The following is an 18,466-nucleotide window of genomic DNA, read 5'->3' on the forward strand; positions in this document are numbered from 1 at the left end:
GTAGTGTAGTGCAGTGCAGTGTAGTGTGGTGTAGTGTAGTGTAGTGTAGAGTAGTGTAGTGTAGTGTAGTGTAGTGTAGTGTAGTGCAGTGCAGTGTAGTGTAGTGTAGTGTAGTGTAGTGCAGTGCAGTGTATAGTGTAGTGTAGTGTAGTGTAGTGTAGTGTAGTGCAGTGTAGTGTATAGTGTAGTGTAGTGTAGTGTAGTAGTGTAGTGTAGTGTATAGTATAGGCATGACAGTTAGATTATAGATAATAGGCCTACACAATTGATATAATACATTAATGCAATGATGAGGTGAGTGGGTGAGTCCAGCCACAGGTGTTGCCATCAATAAAATTACTTTGTTTATAGAATTGATTATCCAGGATGTACTGCTTCAATACAAACCTATATGTAGGAAGATAAACGTACTGATCACTGCCTTGGGGTTTATTGGGCATTTCCATGGTGATGTGCAGCAGGCAGTTTGTTGAATCAATCATCTGGGCTGGGCATCTGGGACCTCATGTTGGAGGCTGCTGCAGATAAGAGACACAGTTTAATTGCCCAAGCAAATGATGTGGGGTTTCTGGTCTGCAGCGGGATCTAATATAGACATCTAGCAGAAAAAATAAAGCCCAGTCAATATTAACGACCAGGGGCAACTGTTGGAGCCATGGGAACCAAGAAATGCACCCATTCGCCACTAGATGTCGCAAATATTCCAGTCTATCTAGAGCAGTACAATAAACTCATCATAACATACAAGTGGGGATCTCATTCTCCCTCCTTGCCTGCCTGGTCCTATATCTTCTCCTCCCATCGGCTTCTAGTCGTGGACTGTAATTAAATCTGAACAGTTTGAAGTTTGAGTGACTCTCCGTACTCCAAAACAAATCGATCATTCCTTATCTCGCAGGTGCACATCTGTTCTGGGGAGTCCACGGAAGGTATGATGACATCACTTTTTATTATTTTACACAAACCTTCATCATCATACATGTTTAACTTTTATAGTGTGTCGTTTGCATTTCAAGCTTATACATTTTTCAAACTTTAAAGTCAGTAACCAACAGGACATCTTAAACCCCTTGTATGCTTGGATAAAAAGAACAATGTGGTAAAGCCTATATCTTATTATTTTATTATTTTTGGTTTGGCCGGTTCCCGGTTACGCGCAGTTTAATGTGCGCGTCCGCAGCTGAGTGCACGAGGCGCGCTCCCGGAGGCGCACAGAGCGGTTCCTTGCATCAGCACCAGTGGAGCAGCGCAGAGTTCCGCTCACGGGCGCTTTCTCTGAAGGTGTTTGGAGAACCATTTGATTTGGTTTAAAGTTCTATCTTTTAAATTGGATCAACTAGCGCCTTCGAGGTCTTCCACGTGACCAGCCATTTACGAAAGGTAAGCCAAAATAACCTCACTCACGCGTCTATTTGATAAATAAGATTCTGTCACACTCTTTTGTTTTTGTTTTTAAAGGCAAATCAAGGGTACTTTTAACAAACATAATCTTGTGCGGTATATCTCCGGTTTTGCTTTGGGTAAAAATGTTCCAGTTAAACTTGTCCTCACTTCAGTGACAAAGCCTTAATCGATGTGATCGATCGCGCGTGTGATGGAAAGACTTTTAATGCGCTATAGGTCCTACATTTCCATGTGATAATGAATTATTGGCTGCTTTTAAGAAGACATGATTTACAGTCCTTATTCAAAGAGCGAGTGGTGCAAACAATCAAACAGCAGTTAATTTCAATGGAACCTCAGGGTATGATTAACTCTGCTCTGGGTAATAGAGAAATAGTAATAAAAACCAAGTCAGGATTTGAGAATATGCGTTCATTTGTGAGAAAAATCCGCATCTTTCAGATAAATGGCACACAGGTGGTGTTGTAAAGGTTTATCAGTTAGTTTCATGAGGCATGAATTTATTTTCCCATCTTCAGCCGCACCTGTCTATCGTGGAAAATAGGATGTTTTCATTTGTTGTGAATATATGTTGAGGGACCTTCTACTCGAAATGTAACATCAGAATCTGTATGATAAAATTGTGTTTCCATCACTTTCCCTCAGGATGTGTGGCGTGGACGTAGACCTGGACGATGGCTCTGGGGAGGAGGAGAAAGAGGAGGAGATCTGGATCGGGGAGGGGGTGAAGATGCTGCCTCCGCCTGTGGCCCACAGTGGGGGGAGTGCGTGGGGCAGCCGCAGGGGTAGGTGCGGGTGTCTGGCCTGGAGTGTTCTGCTGGTGATGTGGAACCTGTGCATTGTGGTCGTCTGTGCCCTGCTTCTGGCTCTGGTGTTTGCTGTGGTGCTCCTGCCCGCCATCCTGCTGCTTTACGCCGGCTTCCTCTGCCATTCAAGAGTGAGTAGCCCCTTTAATTGCCTTACAAATCATTTTTTAACCTGTGTATAAGGTCTATTGCACAATATTTATCCATCTTATTTTATCTTAATTGAACATCCCTGGTTGACAGGATGCAATGTCAACTGTAATTCTGCATTAGTTGTAGTGAATAGCGAGGGAAAAAACATAAACATGACCAAACTAAAAATTAGACTTAACTCAAATAATCACTGTAGAGCACAATGGATATGTAGTTTAGGCAGTACAAACAAATTTGCATCCACAAATGCATTTTCATTGGTTTTATTCCAAGTATTTGCAGGCAAACCACAAGGCTCGTGATTCAAGGCGCATACTTGCTTCCTCTCCACCACAAGACCGACATGAGTTTGTAAAACCCACCACAAGGGGCCACTGCCAGTATTGTGATTGTCAGTCCCCAGCCTGGATAAATGGAAAGGCTTGTATCAAGATGGACTGTCATTGAAAAATATAAAGGAAAAAAATACTTGCGTTTCCTAATTGTTGTTGTTCACTAAACAGACGCTGAAAAGCCAATCAAACTGCTCCTAACGCCTCAATTACACTTCTGCCCAGGCCTTTTCATTCAGACTATAATTTCCACTGTTCCATAACTCACATACCAGCAATTTCTGAAACCATTTCGTGGAAAACATTTTGACCCGGACTTGTCCATTCTTTAAAATTCCAAAGAAAATGTCAGAAACAGCAATTTAGCCATCAGCACTCACAAAAGGAAATGCTGCCTGTAAAAACATTTATAAATACATGTTTTATGTTCACAATCATCTTAAAATACAAACAAAATATTAGATTACATGGTAGAGTCAACATTTGTACTCTAGTCTTTGGTTTAGCCGTCTGACTCTCCCATAGGAGCTCGGGCATGAATGCGTGTGTCACTGGAAACACATGACATTATCTCTCATAAGGCTTTGGGAGAGAAAGGCAATTATACTCATGCCAATAGCTGTATCCTAAGATATTTCACCATCCATCCATCCATCCATTTTCTACCGCTTGTTCCCTTTCGGGGTCACGGGTGACTGGAGCCTATCCCAGTGACTTCGGGCCTTAGGCGGGGTACATCCTGGACAGTGGCCAACTCGTCGCAGGGCTATATTTCACCATGGTTAAGTTTATTAGTGGCAGCACCTTTTTCCATATGGTAAATATTGACCCTATGGCAATGATAGGATTTAAGCAGTGTTTTGTGGAAGGATATATGCTGTAGCTCCAAATATTTATGTATACCTTGTACTATTGGAGAGGAGCTATATGTAAACATTGCACTATTTAACAATGAGAAATATAAAACGTATAGTGACTAGTCAGGCTGTAGGTCTTCAGTTAATCAGTCGATAGTGCTTTAGTTGACCAAGATTTGTATTAGTCAACTCATTTGTTTATTTAGATTATAGGGATTTATATGGAACAACAGCAAAAAAAGAGAAGACGGAAGATTTGGGAGTGAATTATGTGTTTATTCTGCCTTTGTACATATACTTTCAGCATAATTGGTGAAGATACTTGAGCGCTTATGCCACTCCCGCTTTTTTAGTCGATTAATTGGTTGCAGGGCATGTCCCTAGTGACCAGGGCTCCATCTAATATTTATTTGAGTAGCTGACTATTTTTAATTTAAAAAGATAATGAAATATGCACTGATTTTGATTCAATAACCATACTATCTTCATGATAAAACATGTTTTCATATTCGTATGTCATGTGTTGTTTTTAGTCCAGATAATGATTAAAGAGGATCAAAATAGTCAAGTTTTTAATTTTAGTAGTCGACTATTCATGATTATTCTGATTAATTGTTACTGCCCTATTCTGGATCCTTAAATGTATATACAGTATTTGTCTTCTATAATGCTAATATCACTTTTTGATTAAATAAATGTAAAGTATTGCTGGGTAGAATCTCTTTGTTTATGATTTTAGCAACAAAGTCCCAGGTCAGTGCTGATGATTTGATGGGCGTGTTTTTGTTTTTGGAGTCAACTGTTCTGCCCTTTGAAGATGTTGAGCTTGTGACGTCTACAGTGATAATCCTCAAGTCCATACAAGCCCAGTATTGACAATTACATCTCACTTATTGAATCACTGAAACCTTTGCTAAAATTGGTACGTCAATCCGTCCAAAATGTTAAGGTTTGTAAGCATAGGTCATCAACTCAAGCTCCAATCGTTTTATAATTGTCAATGATCAGTTTAGAGCTTTTTAATCAACATGTCTACAGCCAATCCTCAGTAAAAGCATGTGATTTTGAGTTTAGATTTTGGAGGAATACGTTTGACAATTTCTGGTGTAAAATGGCACAAATTTAAAGTGTTTTTTTTAATAGAGATGACAAGATATCAGAATTGATTTGTTTGATTCTGTGACAAAACCTTGCGATTTATTCACGATTATTGACACCATGAGGAAACAAGAGTGAAATCGTTAATTTACTTTTATTCACATTGTCTAATATATTACAATTCCTCAATTATGTGACCAGCTAATGTGATATAAACAGCCATAAATGTATACTTCTCAAATTCTCACAATTATTATTTTAAGTCCTCACCATTATATTATGACTGGAATCATAATGATTATTGATGAAACAAATACTTTTGACATAACCAGTTTATGTTTATAAACAGGTAAGAACAAGGAAAAGCTGAAATACACAAAACACATTTGATTTTTACATGCAACTGTAGTGATGAGGCCCGGGAAATGTCGGAAAATGTCAAAGCAGAACAATTAACAAAATGTCAGCGTGAATGTGGTGACAGGGTGAGAGCGGTGAGAGCGGTGAGAGCGGTGAGAGCGGTGAGAGCGGTGAGTGGATGAGAGCGGTGAGAGCGGTGAGTGGATGAGAGCGGTGAGAGCGGTGAGAGCGGTGAGTGGATGAGAGCGGTGAGAGCGGTGAGAGCGGTGAGAGCGGTGAGTGGATGAGAGCGGTGAGTGGATGAGAGCGGTGAGAGCGGTGAGAGCGGTGAGAGCGGTGAGAGCGGTGAGAGCGGTGAGAGCGGTGAGAGCGGTGAGAGCGGTGAGAGCGGTGAGAGCGGTGAGAGCGGTGAGTGGATGAGAGCGGTGAGAGCGGTGAGAGCGGTGAGAGCGGTGAGAGCGGTGAGAGCGGTGAGAGCGGTGAGAGCGGTGAGAGCGGTGAGAGCGGTGAGAGCAGTGAGTGGATGAGAGCGGTGAGAGCGGTGAGAGCGGTGAGTGGATGAGAGCGGTGAGAGCGGTGAGAGCGGTGAGAGCGGTGAGAGCGGTGAGAGCGGTGAGTGGATGAGAGCAGATGGAGAGTTATTAACTTTTAACATTATAAGAATCTATCATTTGACCCCACACCTTTAGTTATGGATGCCCATATAAGAAATATACCATGCAAATATAATTGTGATTGTGATGGTGAACAGTAAACTTGGCATCAGACGGAGACACATCTCAGGTGGGCATGAGTCTTATTAGTTGAGAAAGCATGAAAGTATTATGTATTTGCTGTTTACCTGCTGGTGTTGGAGCATTTGTTGTGTACTTAAGCAGCTGTGACAGTGCTCATCTGAGGCTGATTGCCCTCGAGATGTTTTTTGCCGCTGTATGTGGCATTTCTGTCTTTTCTCACCACTCAAGTATACCCTCCTTTTTGCTCACTTGTCTTGGTTGATTGACAACTCGGCGTGCAAACCACAGCTCTAGCCTTCTGCTTATCTTAAAGGAACCTGGGGAAAAAACCCTGTCACACACCACAGCACACTCGTCATACTTCAGCCCTCCCATACGCAAACTAGAGCTGGTCACTAGACATTAAACAATATTTTTATTATTAGGCATGATTTTAAAACATCATTTTATTTGAGACTGTCATGAACAAGTGAATGACACCATATTTCTTATATATCATTATTGCCTCATGGTTTTATTTGGACGGAGTGCACTACTACTACTTAGTTAAACATTAGCCCTCAACACACATTTTCATGCTGAATAATTGCCTTAAAATAAATGACTGTATATGGTGATCTAAAGAATGCATTCACAATAATTAAAAATACTATTGTTTTTTTGGTTCTAAATTGAGACCATTTTAGTCCTGATTTGGCTTGATTTGTTAAGTTGTGATGTATTCCAGGTTTAGTTTTGGGTTTAGTTCTGGTTTTGTCCCAATTTTACTGTGGTAAATGTGTGGGCGCACCTTAAATCCTAATTGATTTGGTGCTGGACCCTGCATTCTGCCATTTTTTTGGGGGGCAAAACACGTCACCAACCTTTCTTTCAGGCACTGGGGCTAAAGTGTCTGAAACGCTAAAGCAAGTTTTTTTTCTGATTCCGCAGAATCATCTACAGCAGAAATGTGGAATACCTTGTAGACCTGTGATAAACATTCACGACTCGCTAAAGAACATTTTTAAAAGCTTTGTTCTCTGGTCCTTGTAGGTCCTTGACGCTCGCGCTGCCATATGCCAGTACCTGGACGACAACAGCTGCTCGGCTCTGATCATCCTGGGCTTTGTGATGATGTCACCGCTGGTCGTCGTGGCAGCAGCAGTGTTCTGTGGGCTCCTCAGAAAGTTTCGTCTCCTGTTTTGCATCCAGCCCATCTCCAGAGCCTGGTACAGAGGCCGGCTGCTGGACTGGGCCACCAGTGTCCACGCCTGGGTTTAAAGGATATATCTGCTCATCTACAAGACACACAAAAGACTCAATGGGACATGACAGCCGATCAGTATTCAGTGTGTTAGTCTTGGTTCATTCGGTCTTTGGTCTGTTTTTTTTGGGTCATACTGGCCCAAGACAGCACCAACATCTGTTTAAACGACTAGACACATCACAAAAGTATCTTCTGAAAAGGCCACAAACTGACCATCGTATTATGTCAAGGCATGACAAAAATATAGTCGAGCCATTGTCATAGCTATATATATATAATTAGATGATGGAGGGCAGGTAAAATTACTCTTGTTAAGTGCAAATGTTTGATGTTATATAGTTCAAAGTTCAAAGACATTTAGTTCCAAAGAGCAATGATAAGGTTCAACAACACTTGTGGATTTTGCTTTCAGATATCACTTACAACAATGTGTTATTATCAGCAGGTAAAACTGGCTCTCGCTCCTCTAGAATGTGAAAACCACCAATCTATGGGTTTCAAATTGGTGAAAAATTATGACCGTTGCTATAGCGATTAACAACAAAATTGGAAAAAATCCTCAAAATGCCCCATTTAACAGAAAGTTGTTAAACTTGTTATTTGGTCTATTCCTTGCTGAGGGATGTGTTGTGTTTGGTTTTGTATTGGTAAAAGTAGCCTCTTGTATCTGAAGTATTTCTCTAGATATTTGTTATATACACATACAATGAAAATCCCAAACTATCCATTAACTGTATATGGGTAGGTTAATATTCCGTGATTCATGTGGAGATAATTAATTTCTCAAATATTCAAAGTACAATATGTCTTGCTGCATTTACGACTTCTCATACTGTTAATAAAATACGTCATTCACCAGAGGCCTATTTGTGTCTACGCAACCGTGTAATACTGTATTACAAAATGACAATTTATGAAACCACAGGGGAAATTGCCAATCATAAAACATCTAATCACGCAATGGAAACACTATAGAATTACATATGGAGCCTTATCAACAAGTATTTCTTTATAATCCCAATATTCAAAACAACATACAGTATCATCATTTTATTCTAAACTAATCTTCAAACAAGACAATATTTCCTGCCACAGTCACATTAGTTCTCTAACAGTTTAGAGTCAAACAAGATGGTAGCATTGAAGAAGTACAGTCGGGTATAACTATTCTTAAGGTTTGTTTGATATTCGACTCTTAAAGTATTAGTATAATCACAGTGATTTGAGTCAGCTGGATAGGACTTTCTGTAATTCAGTGTGATTTTATCTTCAATCTCATCGCATCATTATAGCAGCTTCTTCCTCTGGAGAGTCTGAAAAAGGATCTGGTGGTTAATTTCAGATGAAGATTGGATTACAACAACAGCATTAAATTGTAATTTGAGAAGTCAGACAATTTGTTCATCCTCTAAAAGCACCTCCATAATATCAGACACTAACAGTGTTCTGTGCTTTGAAGATTTCTTTCCTTTTGTTTGTTTTATTTGAATGTATTTTTTTATTTTTAGATTGGTTGTTACCTTGCTATTTTATTTTTCTCTTCAAAAGTTCTTACTTCACTGCACAACGCTGCATTTTCAATGATTTTCCACAGAATCTGTTGTTCGTGCCGTGTCTCATTTATGTTGTCATGATGAAGACGAGTCATCCTCAAATCCGAAGACCCCTGTTTGTGAGCTGTTTACAAGAATGGACAGTTGGCCGCTTGTGAATCATACAACAAAGCGAAATGCAGGGGGCAAAGTGGAACACAGGGGTTGTCTCGTCCTCTTGTCAACAGAACAATAAAACACAACACAATCAAATACTCTTAATGTGCGTGTGAAGATTTTTGTTCCACACAGACTGCTGCTGTTGACAGAATTGTTCCCATTTAAAAATACATTCGTAATTGATGCTTGAACAAAATTGAATACATCTGTCCCTGCACGTAAGAGGAACTCCATGTTTTTGACAGAAGAGTGATAATAGCGCCAGATGGAGGCTAATAAATAGAGGCTGAACATGGAAAACCAATACAGACTCAGGGGCTTTTCAAGTTCAGGGATAAGCGCTCTGTATATCGAACCACAAAACCAACACATTGCGTAATAGCAATTTCTGATGATGAATTGCATTGCATTTACAGTGGGACCTGAAACTTTACGGCAAACATTTGTGCATTTACTGACCCCTTCTGCCGGGAGATGGTTTTATGAGCACTATCTCACAATAGTGTAGAAAATGCTGCAAAATCCTTGTGCTCCAACAAATCCAATAATTTCTCTTTCGTACACAGTTATTGTTCATTGGTCCCAAATGGATAGAGCCCATTTAAGTCCTGATGTGGACGACGGTCGGTCCTGTTCGAGTTACTAGTGTGAACATGAACGCACCATATTTATTATTAGTAGTAGCAGTAGTTATAGAGAGAGCAATGCATTTCATCCAGAGCTTCTCCAGTGGAAAAAAAAAAAACTGTTTGTATTGAGAATAGTCAAATTACAATCCGTTATTAAATATTAACCAGGCCTGCGCTCAGGCGGCAAATGTAAACATAAGGCAAATGGAATGGAAGCTCTGCTCAGATCATGGTCTTCTATGTATTAGGGCTCAAGAAATGCACTTTTGATCAAACCTAATTGTATTTATAGTACTACTAAAGCAGCAGGGTTGTCCAAAAAATTACATATAGAACTATAGCCTCTTGTTTGTTGACTATTCATCGCTTCTTTCTATATTGTGTATTCTCATTTTTGCTGCCTCCAGTTTTCGTATGAAATGTCTTATTGTTTTTAGTTTGTTTCCTGTTATGCGGGCCATTTGTTCTGCCTCGAGGAAATCTATTTTGAATCAATAGGAACCAGTCTAATCGTCTAATAATTGGTAGAAAAAAAACAATTTGGCTTTTTTTCTCCTTTTCACCTTTGAATAAATGCCTTATGCCACAAAAGCAGGACTAAACTGCCCAGATGTATAAACCTTAAATAGCTGTGAAAATATAGGAAATAGAATAACTTTGCATTGATTAATTGTAGACAGAGTGCTCCATTACTTTGTTCTCTTATGACAGTGACAATTTATGAAGCTCAAGTTATTGCAAAAAAAGTATACATATTCAGATAACAAATACAGACGTTATACTGCTTTGCAACTTTCTGCTGTTATTGTGGTTTTGCCTGGAATGTTGCACAGTATGGCATTAAATGTATTTAGCATGTATTACAGTTGTTGTTATTGCTAAACCTTGAAATGCATTCTTACTGTGAGTGGGTAATTTCCCACTTTACTGATTATGATAAATATTTACCACAGGGACTGAAAATTACAGGAAGTAGAGCTGAGGTCTAAAACATTTTATCAATAAGCAACATCCCATTGAAAACACAGGGGCAATTAACTGACACATTTTTCTGACAGTTTAAACAATCCTCCTCATCAACGCCCCCTTACCAGTGAACGGTATTTATGTATTTATTTATTTTTATTTTTATTATTATGTTTCCCCTCCATCCCTTGTTGGGTAATGGGAGGTTTTGTCTATGGGAGTTTTTGTTTATAAGAGATCTTCTGCTGAGAGTGTTTTTCAAACTTCCTATAAGTGATCTGTTCTTTTCTTCTGTATCTACCTCTGTATCTTCCTGCGTTGCATCAATGAAATTTCCCCATGTGGGACAATAAAGGATTATCTTATCTTAAAATAAAGGTATTTTACGTATTATAATTTGACTACCAGTAATCATAAATATTGTGTAATTTATATGGATTTAGACCCTTGTTTACAATAAGGTTGCGAGGTAACAGTTGTGGAATTACCTCCACCTCTGTCACATCTGCTGCTCATGTCCAACTAGGAAGTAACAACATAAACAAATTTTGGAAAAATATTATTTTTTCGCAAAATGTTACGTGTTCACCACATTTTGATGAAACCTACCGATAAAAAAAAGTGTGCTGCTGTTGGGGGATAGAAGAAAGTACATATCATAAGAGAAAGTTTTAACAGTTTTATTAGTATAAGGAGTTGACAGTCCCATACCATAATATTCACAACGTTAATATTGTAATTCAAACTGAAAAAGACAGAGCAGTTCAGTCTTTCCTATCCAGTTTTTCTGAATAATCCAAGCAATGAAGGTGTCAAGTGTGAGAGATCAGGCAAATTCAGTGAAGCAGTAACTTCCTTTGTGCTCGGTGCTTTAGAAAAGGTCATTGGTGATTACTGCATTTATGTGAGGCAACTGTAAAATTAAAAGTAAGTTTTATCTATTCTGTGCACCACTGAATACCTAATTACATGGATTTGCTCAGAGAGGAAATTGTCTTCTAAAAGTTGCACATTTAATAGGCGCCTGTCTGAGGCTGACCGCTCGAAAATAAGCCTTGACAGGCTCTGAAAGGTTACTGATTACTGTATGGCATTAAGTTTCAATAACTGCTCCATCAATGTCATTTAAATTATTAGAATGTATTTTTTCAAGACATGGTTACAGATAAAAGCACAATCCTAAAATATAAACTTTCAGACAGTGATAAATGAAAGTCATTTTCAGATTTGCATAATTGCAAATTGTGGTTGCCTGTGTCAGTGGCCTCTTTTTAGACGCTTTGTCAAAATGTCTATACAGTGCAAACTAAGTGCAGCTTTCTTTATGATTATCTGTGTGCTGTGTTTGTGTGTTTGCGGTGCCGGTGCAGTGTTATGAGCTAAGGCAAGGGTACTTTAATTAGGGACCACACCCCTGACCAGAACTGTTTGGTGGTTACTAAGGAGCCTCCCACTTACGAGGGTAGAGGGGCGTGTATCAGGGGAAACTTGATTAATGATGTTTTTAAAGGTTTGGACACTGGAATGGGTTTTCACTTTTCCCTGACAATGGAGCAATTTGGAAAAGAGGGTGAAATGTTGAATTTATAGTCTTAAACAGCAAGAAACTATCACAAAAATAGAAGAGAGGTCCTATAAAAGGGGTTTTACATTTTCTGTTGATAAGACAAAAATAATAATAAAGTCAAATCTATACGGGCAGGAGTTGGAAAGGGTGAATCACTTTAAATCTATGGGGGTTTAGTTTAATGTCACATGGGCTATTCATATTCAAAAGGTTGTGGGGAAATGTAACGCGAATATAACTGAATATAACGCGATGCTTAGTGGAAGGTGACTGGGGAACTGACAGGAAGGCATTGTTTGCAATATATACAGGACAAATTAGATGTTCTTTGGACTATGGTAGTATTACATTTGGTTCTGCTGCAAATGCAAACCTTAAAAACTTAGATGTTATCCAGTCTCAGGCGTTGAGATTGTGCATGGGGGATTTTATATTAACTCTAATTGCTGCCTTACAATTGCAAATGGAACAAATGCCACAAGAAATTAGGAGAACTTTACATGATTTCTTTGTTTAATTTGCAGGGGAAAAGCCTAGATTACCCCAAACTTGGAACTCTGAAGCTGTGCTGGGAGAAGTGCAATACTAAAAGCTTTGGGTGGACTATATTGCAGTCTGCAGGGCAGCTTCCAGTAGGGGACATCCGTATTAGCCCGGAGGTGCCATTGCCAATTATCCCCTTGTGGGTTCTTCCTGATGCTGTGATAACTCCTTGTTAGAGAGGGAACATAAAGGTAACAATTTTATATTGAACAAACAAACAAACAAACAGCTCAATGGCATATTAACAGTTACTGTGGGTATGTGCAAATATATACAGATGCGTCATAAAGTTCAGATGGGAGGATGGAAGTATCTTCCAGAATTTAAAGTTGGGGAAATAATTATTTTATCAGCGTACACAGGGGGAAATATTCTCTTTGCTGTTCAATGGGTAGAAGACAACAGTCCATTATATGTACGGACTCTTGTGCTGCACTAGTAGAATGAACAAATCAGACAGTAGACCAGATCTTCTTGTGGAGTTAAAGCAAGTCTTCTTCAGGGTGATGAGAATGTAATGAGATGGCAGATGACAAATGACAGATGCAAATGAATCTATTAAAAGAACAAACGAAGATATACCGGTAGAAATGAAATGAAGTCAAATGGAAGCAAAAGCTATTGTCAAACAAAAAATAAAGCAAACATGGCAGAAAGCCTGGGATGTAAAAAGGAAAGGTAGGCGGTACTAGAAGATCTCGAAGAAAGTGGGTTGAATAAGACATTAACATTAACATTAACACTGGAAAACAGATGTTCTAATTTCCAGACGTTTTATACACGTTATATAAAATAGGAAAGCACCAATCTGGCAACTGCGATTATAATGGGCAGAATTCATTCATCCTGTCTTTATGGATGCTGTTAGATACAGTCAAGAAAGAATGGAAATGAAGGACAGTCTCAACAAACTTAAAATGAAATTCAATCTAGTGGTTCTTCTCCAGCAACATCCAAAGAGTGCCAGCGTCAAAGTACTTATTAGGTTTTTGAGAGAGACAGATGTCATTAATTGAATTTAAGTATTTTAGTTAGAGTTATATGGATAGAGATATGTTATATTTGGTGATAATTACTTTATTATTTACTTATTTTATTTACTTATTTTTTTCTTTTCTTTCTTTAAATTCATCATTCATTATGCAATTCTTAAGTAACTTAAGTAAAGAAGAATCAGGAGAGACCACACGGTCAGCACAAGCACATAGACGCCATCGGTCTAACATGGCGGCAACAACATGGCGGCGACCAGACCGATCCCGCTGTTACAGCTCAGGCAATAATTTTCTCTCTTGGGTTAACCCCTAACCCCTAACCCTAACCCCTGATCCTAACCCTAACCCTTGCCATAAGAAAGATTTGGCTTAATCTCACTTGATGGAATACTATGCATGATCAATTGCTTCATACTTAATACTTAAACAATTACACTCAGTTTACAACAACAATTCGGAAGACATTCCAATACCAAAAAAGGGAAAAAACGACTCCCTTGACGTTCTTGTTGAAGCGCATAATGCAATTATATTATCTATATTTAGACAACAACAATATAATTCAAAAGTATGTGTTCACATTTGGTTGTATATCTTCACTGACAGTATTAGTCCATTGTAAATGTCTATGTTGAAGCCTTCAGGCTGCAAGACTTAATAGGATTAAATGGTTGTAATGGACACAAGTGGCCAAAGTAAACAACATTCTGCAAGTAGATGTTCACTGGTGTAATATGCAAACAAAGCTAGAGCTCTCCGTTCCTGTCCATGCTTGATACTGCTGCCGACTGGACAGAAAAGTGATAATTAATGGTAACTCAATCAGGATTTGTTGTGTGGGAGGGCCTTTTAATTGGAGTAATAATCCTTTTGCCATACAGGGTTCAACAGAAAACACCAACCCAATTAACCACGCTACAAAGTGGAGTTATGGAAATCCTTCAGTGGTGAGGAGACGTAGGAAGTGGTGTCAGGAGCTGTTGACCCAACAACTCACAGAGATGCAAGTTCTTCTTTTCACAATTTGCACCAATGGTATGCTCCCCTGCGCATATATATATATATATATATATATATATATATATATATATATATATATATATATATATATATATATATATATATATATATATATATATATATATACTTGGGTTCTCTACCAGAGGCCAGGGAGCTTGAGAGTCCTGCGCAGTATCTTGATGATCCTAGCACTGCACTTTTCTGGCCAGTTTGGGGGTCACTGCCCCGAGTGTTCTGATGACCACAGATAAATTACCTCACATGTCTCATGTGCTTCTGCTCTCAGCTGTTGAGCCCTTGACCCTTGTCAGTCCATCACATGTTGGAATTCTCCCGTTGTACTGAGTGGAGAGGCAGAGTGTGTCTGTGATCCTGGATAAAGTGGAGGGCCAGTCCTTTCAGAGCATAAAAATGTTGAACTAAATATTGAGGTATAGGACTGAAGTCTCGAACCATAACTTAACCTGACCTACTAAATCATAACCTTGAATTATTCTTTATTAGTACTATTTCTACAGACACTTACACTTTTGTTTTTCTACTATTAAGTTTGCTAACATCTTCTTCAACAGTTTAAAATCACCATACTCTGAATTATTTGGAATTCCTTCCCAATTTTTTGTTCTGAACTAAATTTTATAGCATTGCTTTCTTAGAATCTCTTTTTTCTAGATCCCCGACAGCTCTACACAAGACTTCCCCAAGTGCAAACCAGACACACCGTTTCACAAACGTGAGACCGTAAGTGCTCATATAAATGAAGTGATTAGGAATTGTTGCACCTGTACGATATAACATGTGCACAAATGGGACAAAAAGAGGAGACAGGAAAAAGAAAACCTAATAAATCTCTAAACTACTTTTGTAATTGAGGTTTTATTGCTGGGTTTCAGATGACATCACAACATTCAATAGGCCAATGATATTTAATACAGATGGGGGCAGCAGTAGCTCGGTGGGATATTGCTTGTCTTCTGATACAAAAGTCAGTTTGAATCCTCTCTCGGCATAAAACATCCTCGGTAGAATGTAGAATGGTCATATCTCCTAACCCAAATGTTGGCAATGTGATCGCAGCTGCCTCTTGGTCTGTCCAGGTCGCTCCTGACCACAGTAATCCATCTCTGATCCCTGAGTCTTTGGTGATGTTACAGAGGAGCCCATTGTTTTGGGACTTTCAGTGTGTCAAGTCACTTTGGACCCATGGATGGGGAAATCTGGGTCTGTTCCCCCATGTGCAAGAATGAAATAATTACATTCTAGAAGTTGAAAACTACCAATTGAGTGTCTGTTGGCCTTTTCCCGTCATAGAATCCCTGAGCAGTTATACTGAAGACATCAGGACATCTCTCACGCAAGCCCTTCAATTCTTCATCCAAAACTAGATTCAGAATGAACTGTCACTAAATGATCCTGATGTTTCTAACCGTTCCTAGATCCCTGGACTCATTCTCTACTGTATTAAAGAGTGTATGCCACTGAAACAAAATCAGTATCTTATTTCTTGTTTGTTATGTTTGTTCAGCTGCAGGAGCTTGGACCCAAAAGTCAGTTTGAATCCCACTCTTGACATGAAACGTCCTTGGTAGAGCGGTCAGAGCCCCCTGCCCAAATGTTGGCGGTACTATTGCATGGGTCCCACCATACGCCATGCGTTTATTTTTTATACAAGATCTTGCTTTCCCCCCTCTGACTAGAGGACTCTGCTTGTTTTTGATTTGTTTGATGATTTGGAGTAGGTTATAGAGGCTGTGGCCGGGGATTTGTTTTTTGGAATGCCGCCTTGTGCAGTGTGATTGTGACTGAGTGGAGGTTTTGTGGGTCGTATAATGGGACGTTTATTTGCAACACTCTTTCCATATGGATTATCACCAATGACGAGTTTGGGCTTTTGAGTTACACCTTTCTGACCACGAGGCGGTTTATTTTGGGTTCTCAATGGTCCAGAATCAGATGGAGCAGTATTTGATGTTTGTTTTTGCATGGAGCTTGGAGCTTGCATTTTACCTTTCCTGGATCGTATGCTGTCTTCTGGAACTGGAGCTGGAACATTGCTGAACGTTGCAGACTTTACAGGTTCATCTTTTACCTTCAGGGGTTTTGCTGCCTTTGGTCTACGCTCAGTTTTTACAGTATCCTGATTAGATGCTGTTGGTATTTTTTTGCGTCTAGGGTCCAACTGTGCCTTACTAAGTGGTCTTGCCTTGTTTGTTAAACTAGGACTTGTTACTGTATTTTCTTGCACCTTCAATGGTTTGGGTTGTTTAGATGGTGTTGTCAATGAACTTTGTGAAGGTTTACGTTGTTTTTTTACCTCTTTCAGTGTAGTGGGCACTGTCTCTGCCTGCTCATGTTCCTCTAGTTGTGGCTTTACATGAGTATTGAAGAACATCTTTTGAAAGTCATAGACAGCAGCTGATGGGTTGCTCTCTTCATGCAAGTCTCGATATCTGACAACATCTGCCATATACTTACTTAAAAACTTGGGAATGTCACTCGGTTTAACCAGAATTACGGCGGCAGTGAAGCACTTCTCTAAGGCAATCAACCCCTCAGGAATAGGGACACTCATCATTGACTCTGTTGATTCTGCACAAATGTGTGTGAATGGTCCATCTCTTGCGTGTGTGATTCTGATCTTCTCCTTTGGAGATCTGACCAGTTCAGTCACTGTCTCTCAAAGTTGTTGTCTTCTTCTTCTTCTTCTTCTTCTTTGATGTTTTATGGCGGTTGGTATCCAATCGTTACATTACCACCAACTACTAGTTGTACATCTTATTGTTTAGACTTTTTTCTTTAGATTCTTCTTCTGGTGTTTTATGTTGTTGTTGTTGTTGTTGTTGTTGTTTTATGGCGGTTGGCATCCAATTGTTGCATTACCGCCAGACTTTATTCCTCAGACTTTTCGTAGTCCTCAGACTACGACGGTTTTATGGCGGTTGGTATCCAAGTGTTACATTACCTGATGATGTCACACTATGTGTGACATCATCAGTTATCCGACTAAAACAACAGAATACAACTGCAGTAGTAACTGTACAATTGCCATGACGATTATGTCACACCATGATGATGATGTCACTAACAATGATGTCACCAATCACCAACATTTTGCCACACTTGGATACCAATCGCCATAGTAGTAGTAGTAGTAGTAGTAGTAGTAGTAGTAGTAGTAGTAGTAGTAGTAGTAGTAGTAGTAGTAGTAGTAGTAGTTGAATTGAGAAAGTCAGAATGGGAGGAGTACTTTTAGGACTACGACAGAGTCTGAGGACTACGAAACGTCTGAGGAATAAAGTCTGGCGGTAATGCAACACTCGGATGCCAACCGCCATAAAGCAACAACAACAACAACAACAACAACAACAATCGCCATAAACAAAGAGAAAGAAAGAATAGAGCAGGCGTCAGACGCCCTGGACGCTTTCAACGCTTTTGACGAGCGTTGTCCGTGCGTGCGTGCGTCGGACGCGGCGCAGCAGCCAATCTGAGATGACGTTCCAGTGACGAGCTAAAAAAACCTTAAGACGCAGCTCTTGGAGCAAATAATGATATTGACTAAACTCTGCTCACCTCTGAAGTATATGCGGGTCCCAGACAAGCCCCGGAGCCCATTGCCTCCGTTTTTGGACTTTATAAAGTTAATAAACCAAAGCCATGGTCCGCCATTAAACTCAATAACACCACGAGAAAAGCAACAAAGCACAACTTGTCCACTGCGCATGTGCGCTGACGCCTCGGACGCACGCCTGCTGATGAGTGTATTTTTCGTTGTCTGTCTTCAAATGTCTGTCTTCAAATGTACAGGCGTCCAACTTCTGCGTCGGGCGTGAATTTGACACCGCAGTTTGAGGACGGCTTTAGATGTACAACTACAGTAGGTGGAGGTAATGTAACACTTGGATACCTATCGCCATAAAACACCAAAGAAGAAGAGATGACAAATTTGATGACGGATTACGAAAAAAACACAAGATGGGAGAATGAAAGCAACAGCAAGAAGCAAACAAATATTATCTACACAAATTTCAAATGACAAAA

General features: G+C 39.5%; 1 protein-coding gene across 1 annotated transcript; it reads left to right on the forward strand.

The window, feature by feature from the left end:
• Positions 1 to 1,190: 1,190 nt before the first annotated feature.
• Positions 1,191 to 7,213, forward strand: LOC140365706 (transmembrane protein 88-like). The gene is made up of 3 exons (XM_072452270.1): positions 1,191 to 1,380; positions 2,050 to 2,341; positions 6,780 to 7,213. Exons 2-3 carry the CDS (start codon positions 2,051 to 2,053, stop codon positions 7,005 to 7,007), a joined length of 519 nt encoding a protein of 172 aa, XP_072308371.1. The 5' UTR covers positions 1,191 to 1,380; position 2,050; the 3' UTR covers positions 7,008 to 7,213.
• Positions 7,214 to 18,466: the final 11,253 nt, after the last annotated feature.

Source organism: Eucyclogobius newberryi, unplaced genomic scaffold (assembly GCF_026437365.1).
Source record: "Eucyclogobius newberryi isolate DKJ021-1_F unplaced genomic scaffold, fEucNew1.0.hap1 SCAF_19, whole genome shotgun sequence".
NCBI classification, from domain to species: domain Eukaryota; kingdom Metazoa; phylum Chordata; class Actinopteri; order Gobiiformes; family Gobiidae; genus Eucyclogobius; species Eucyclogobius newberryi.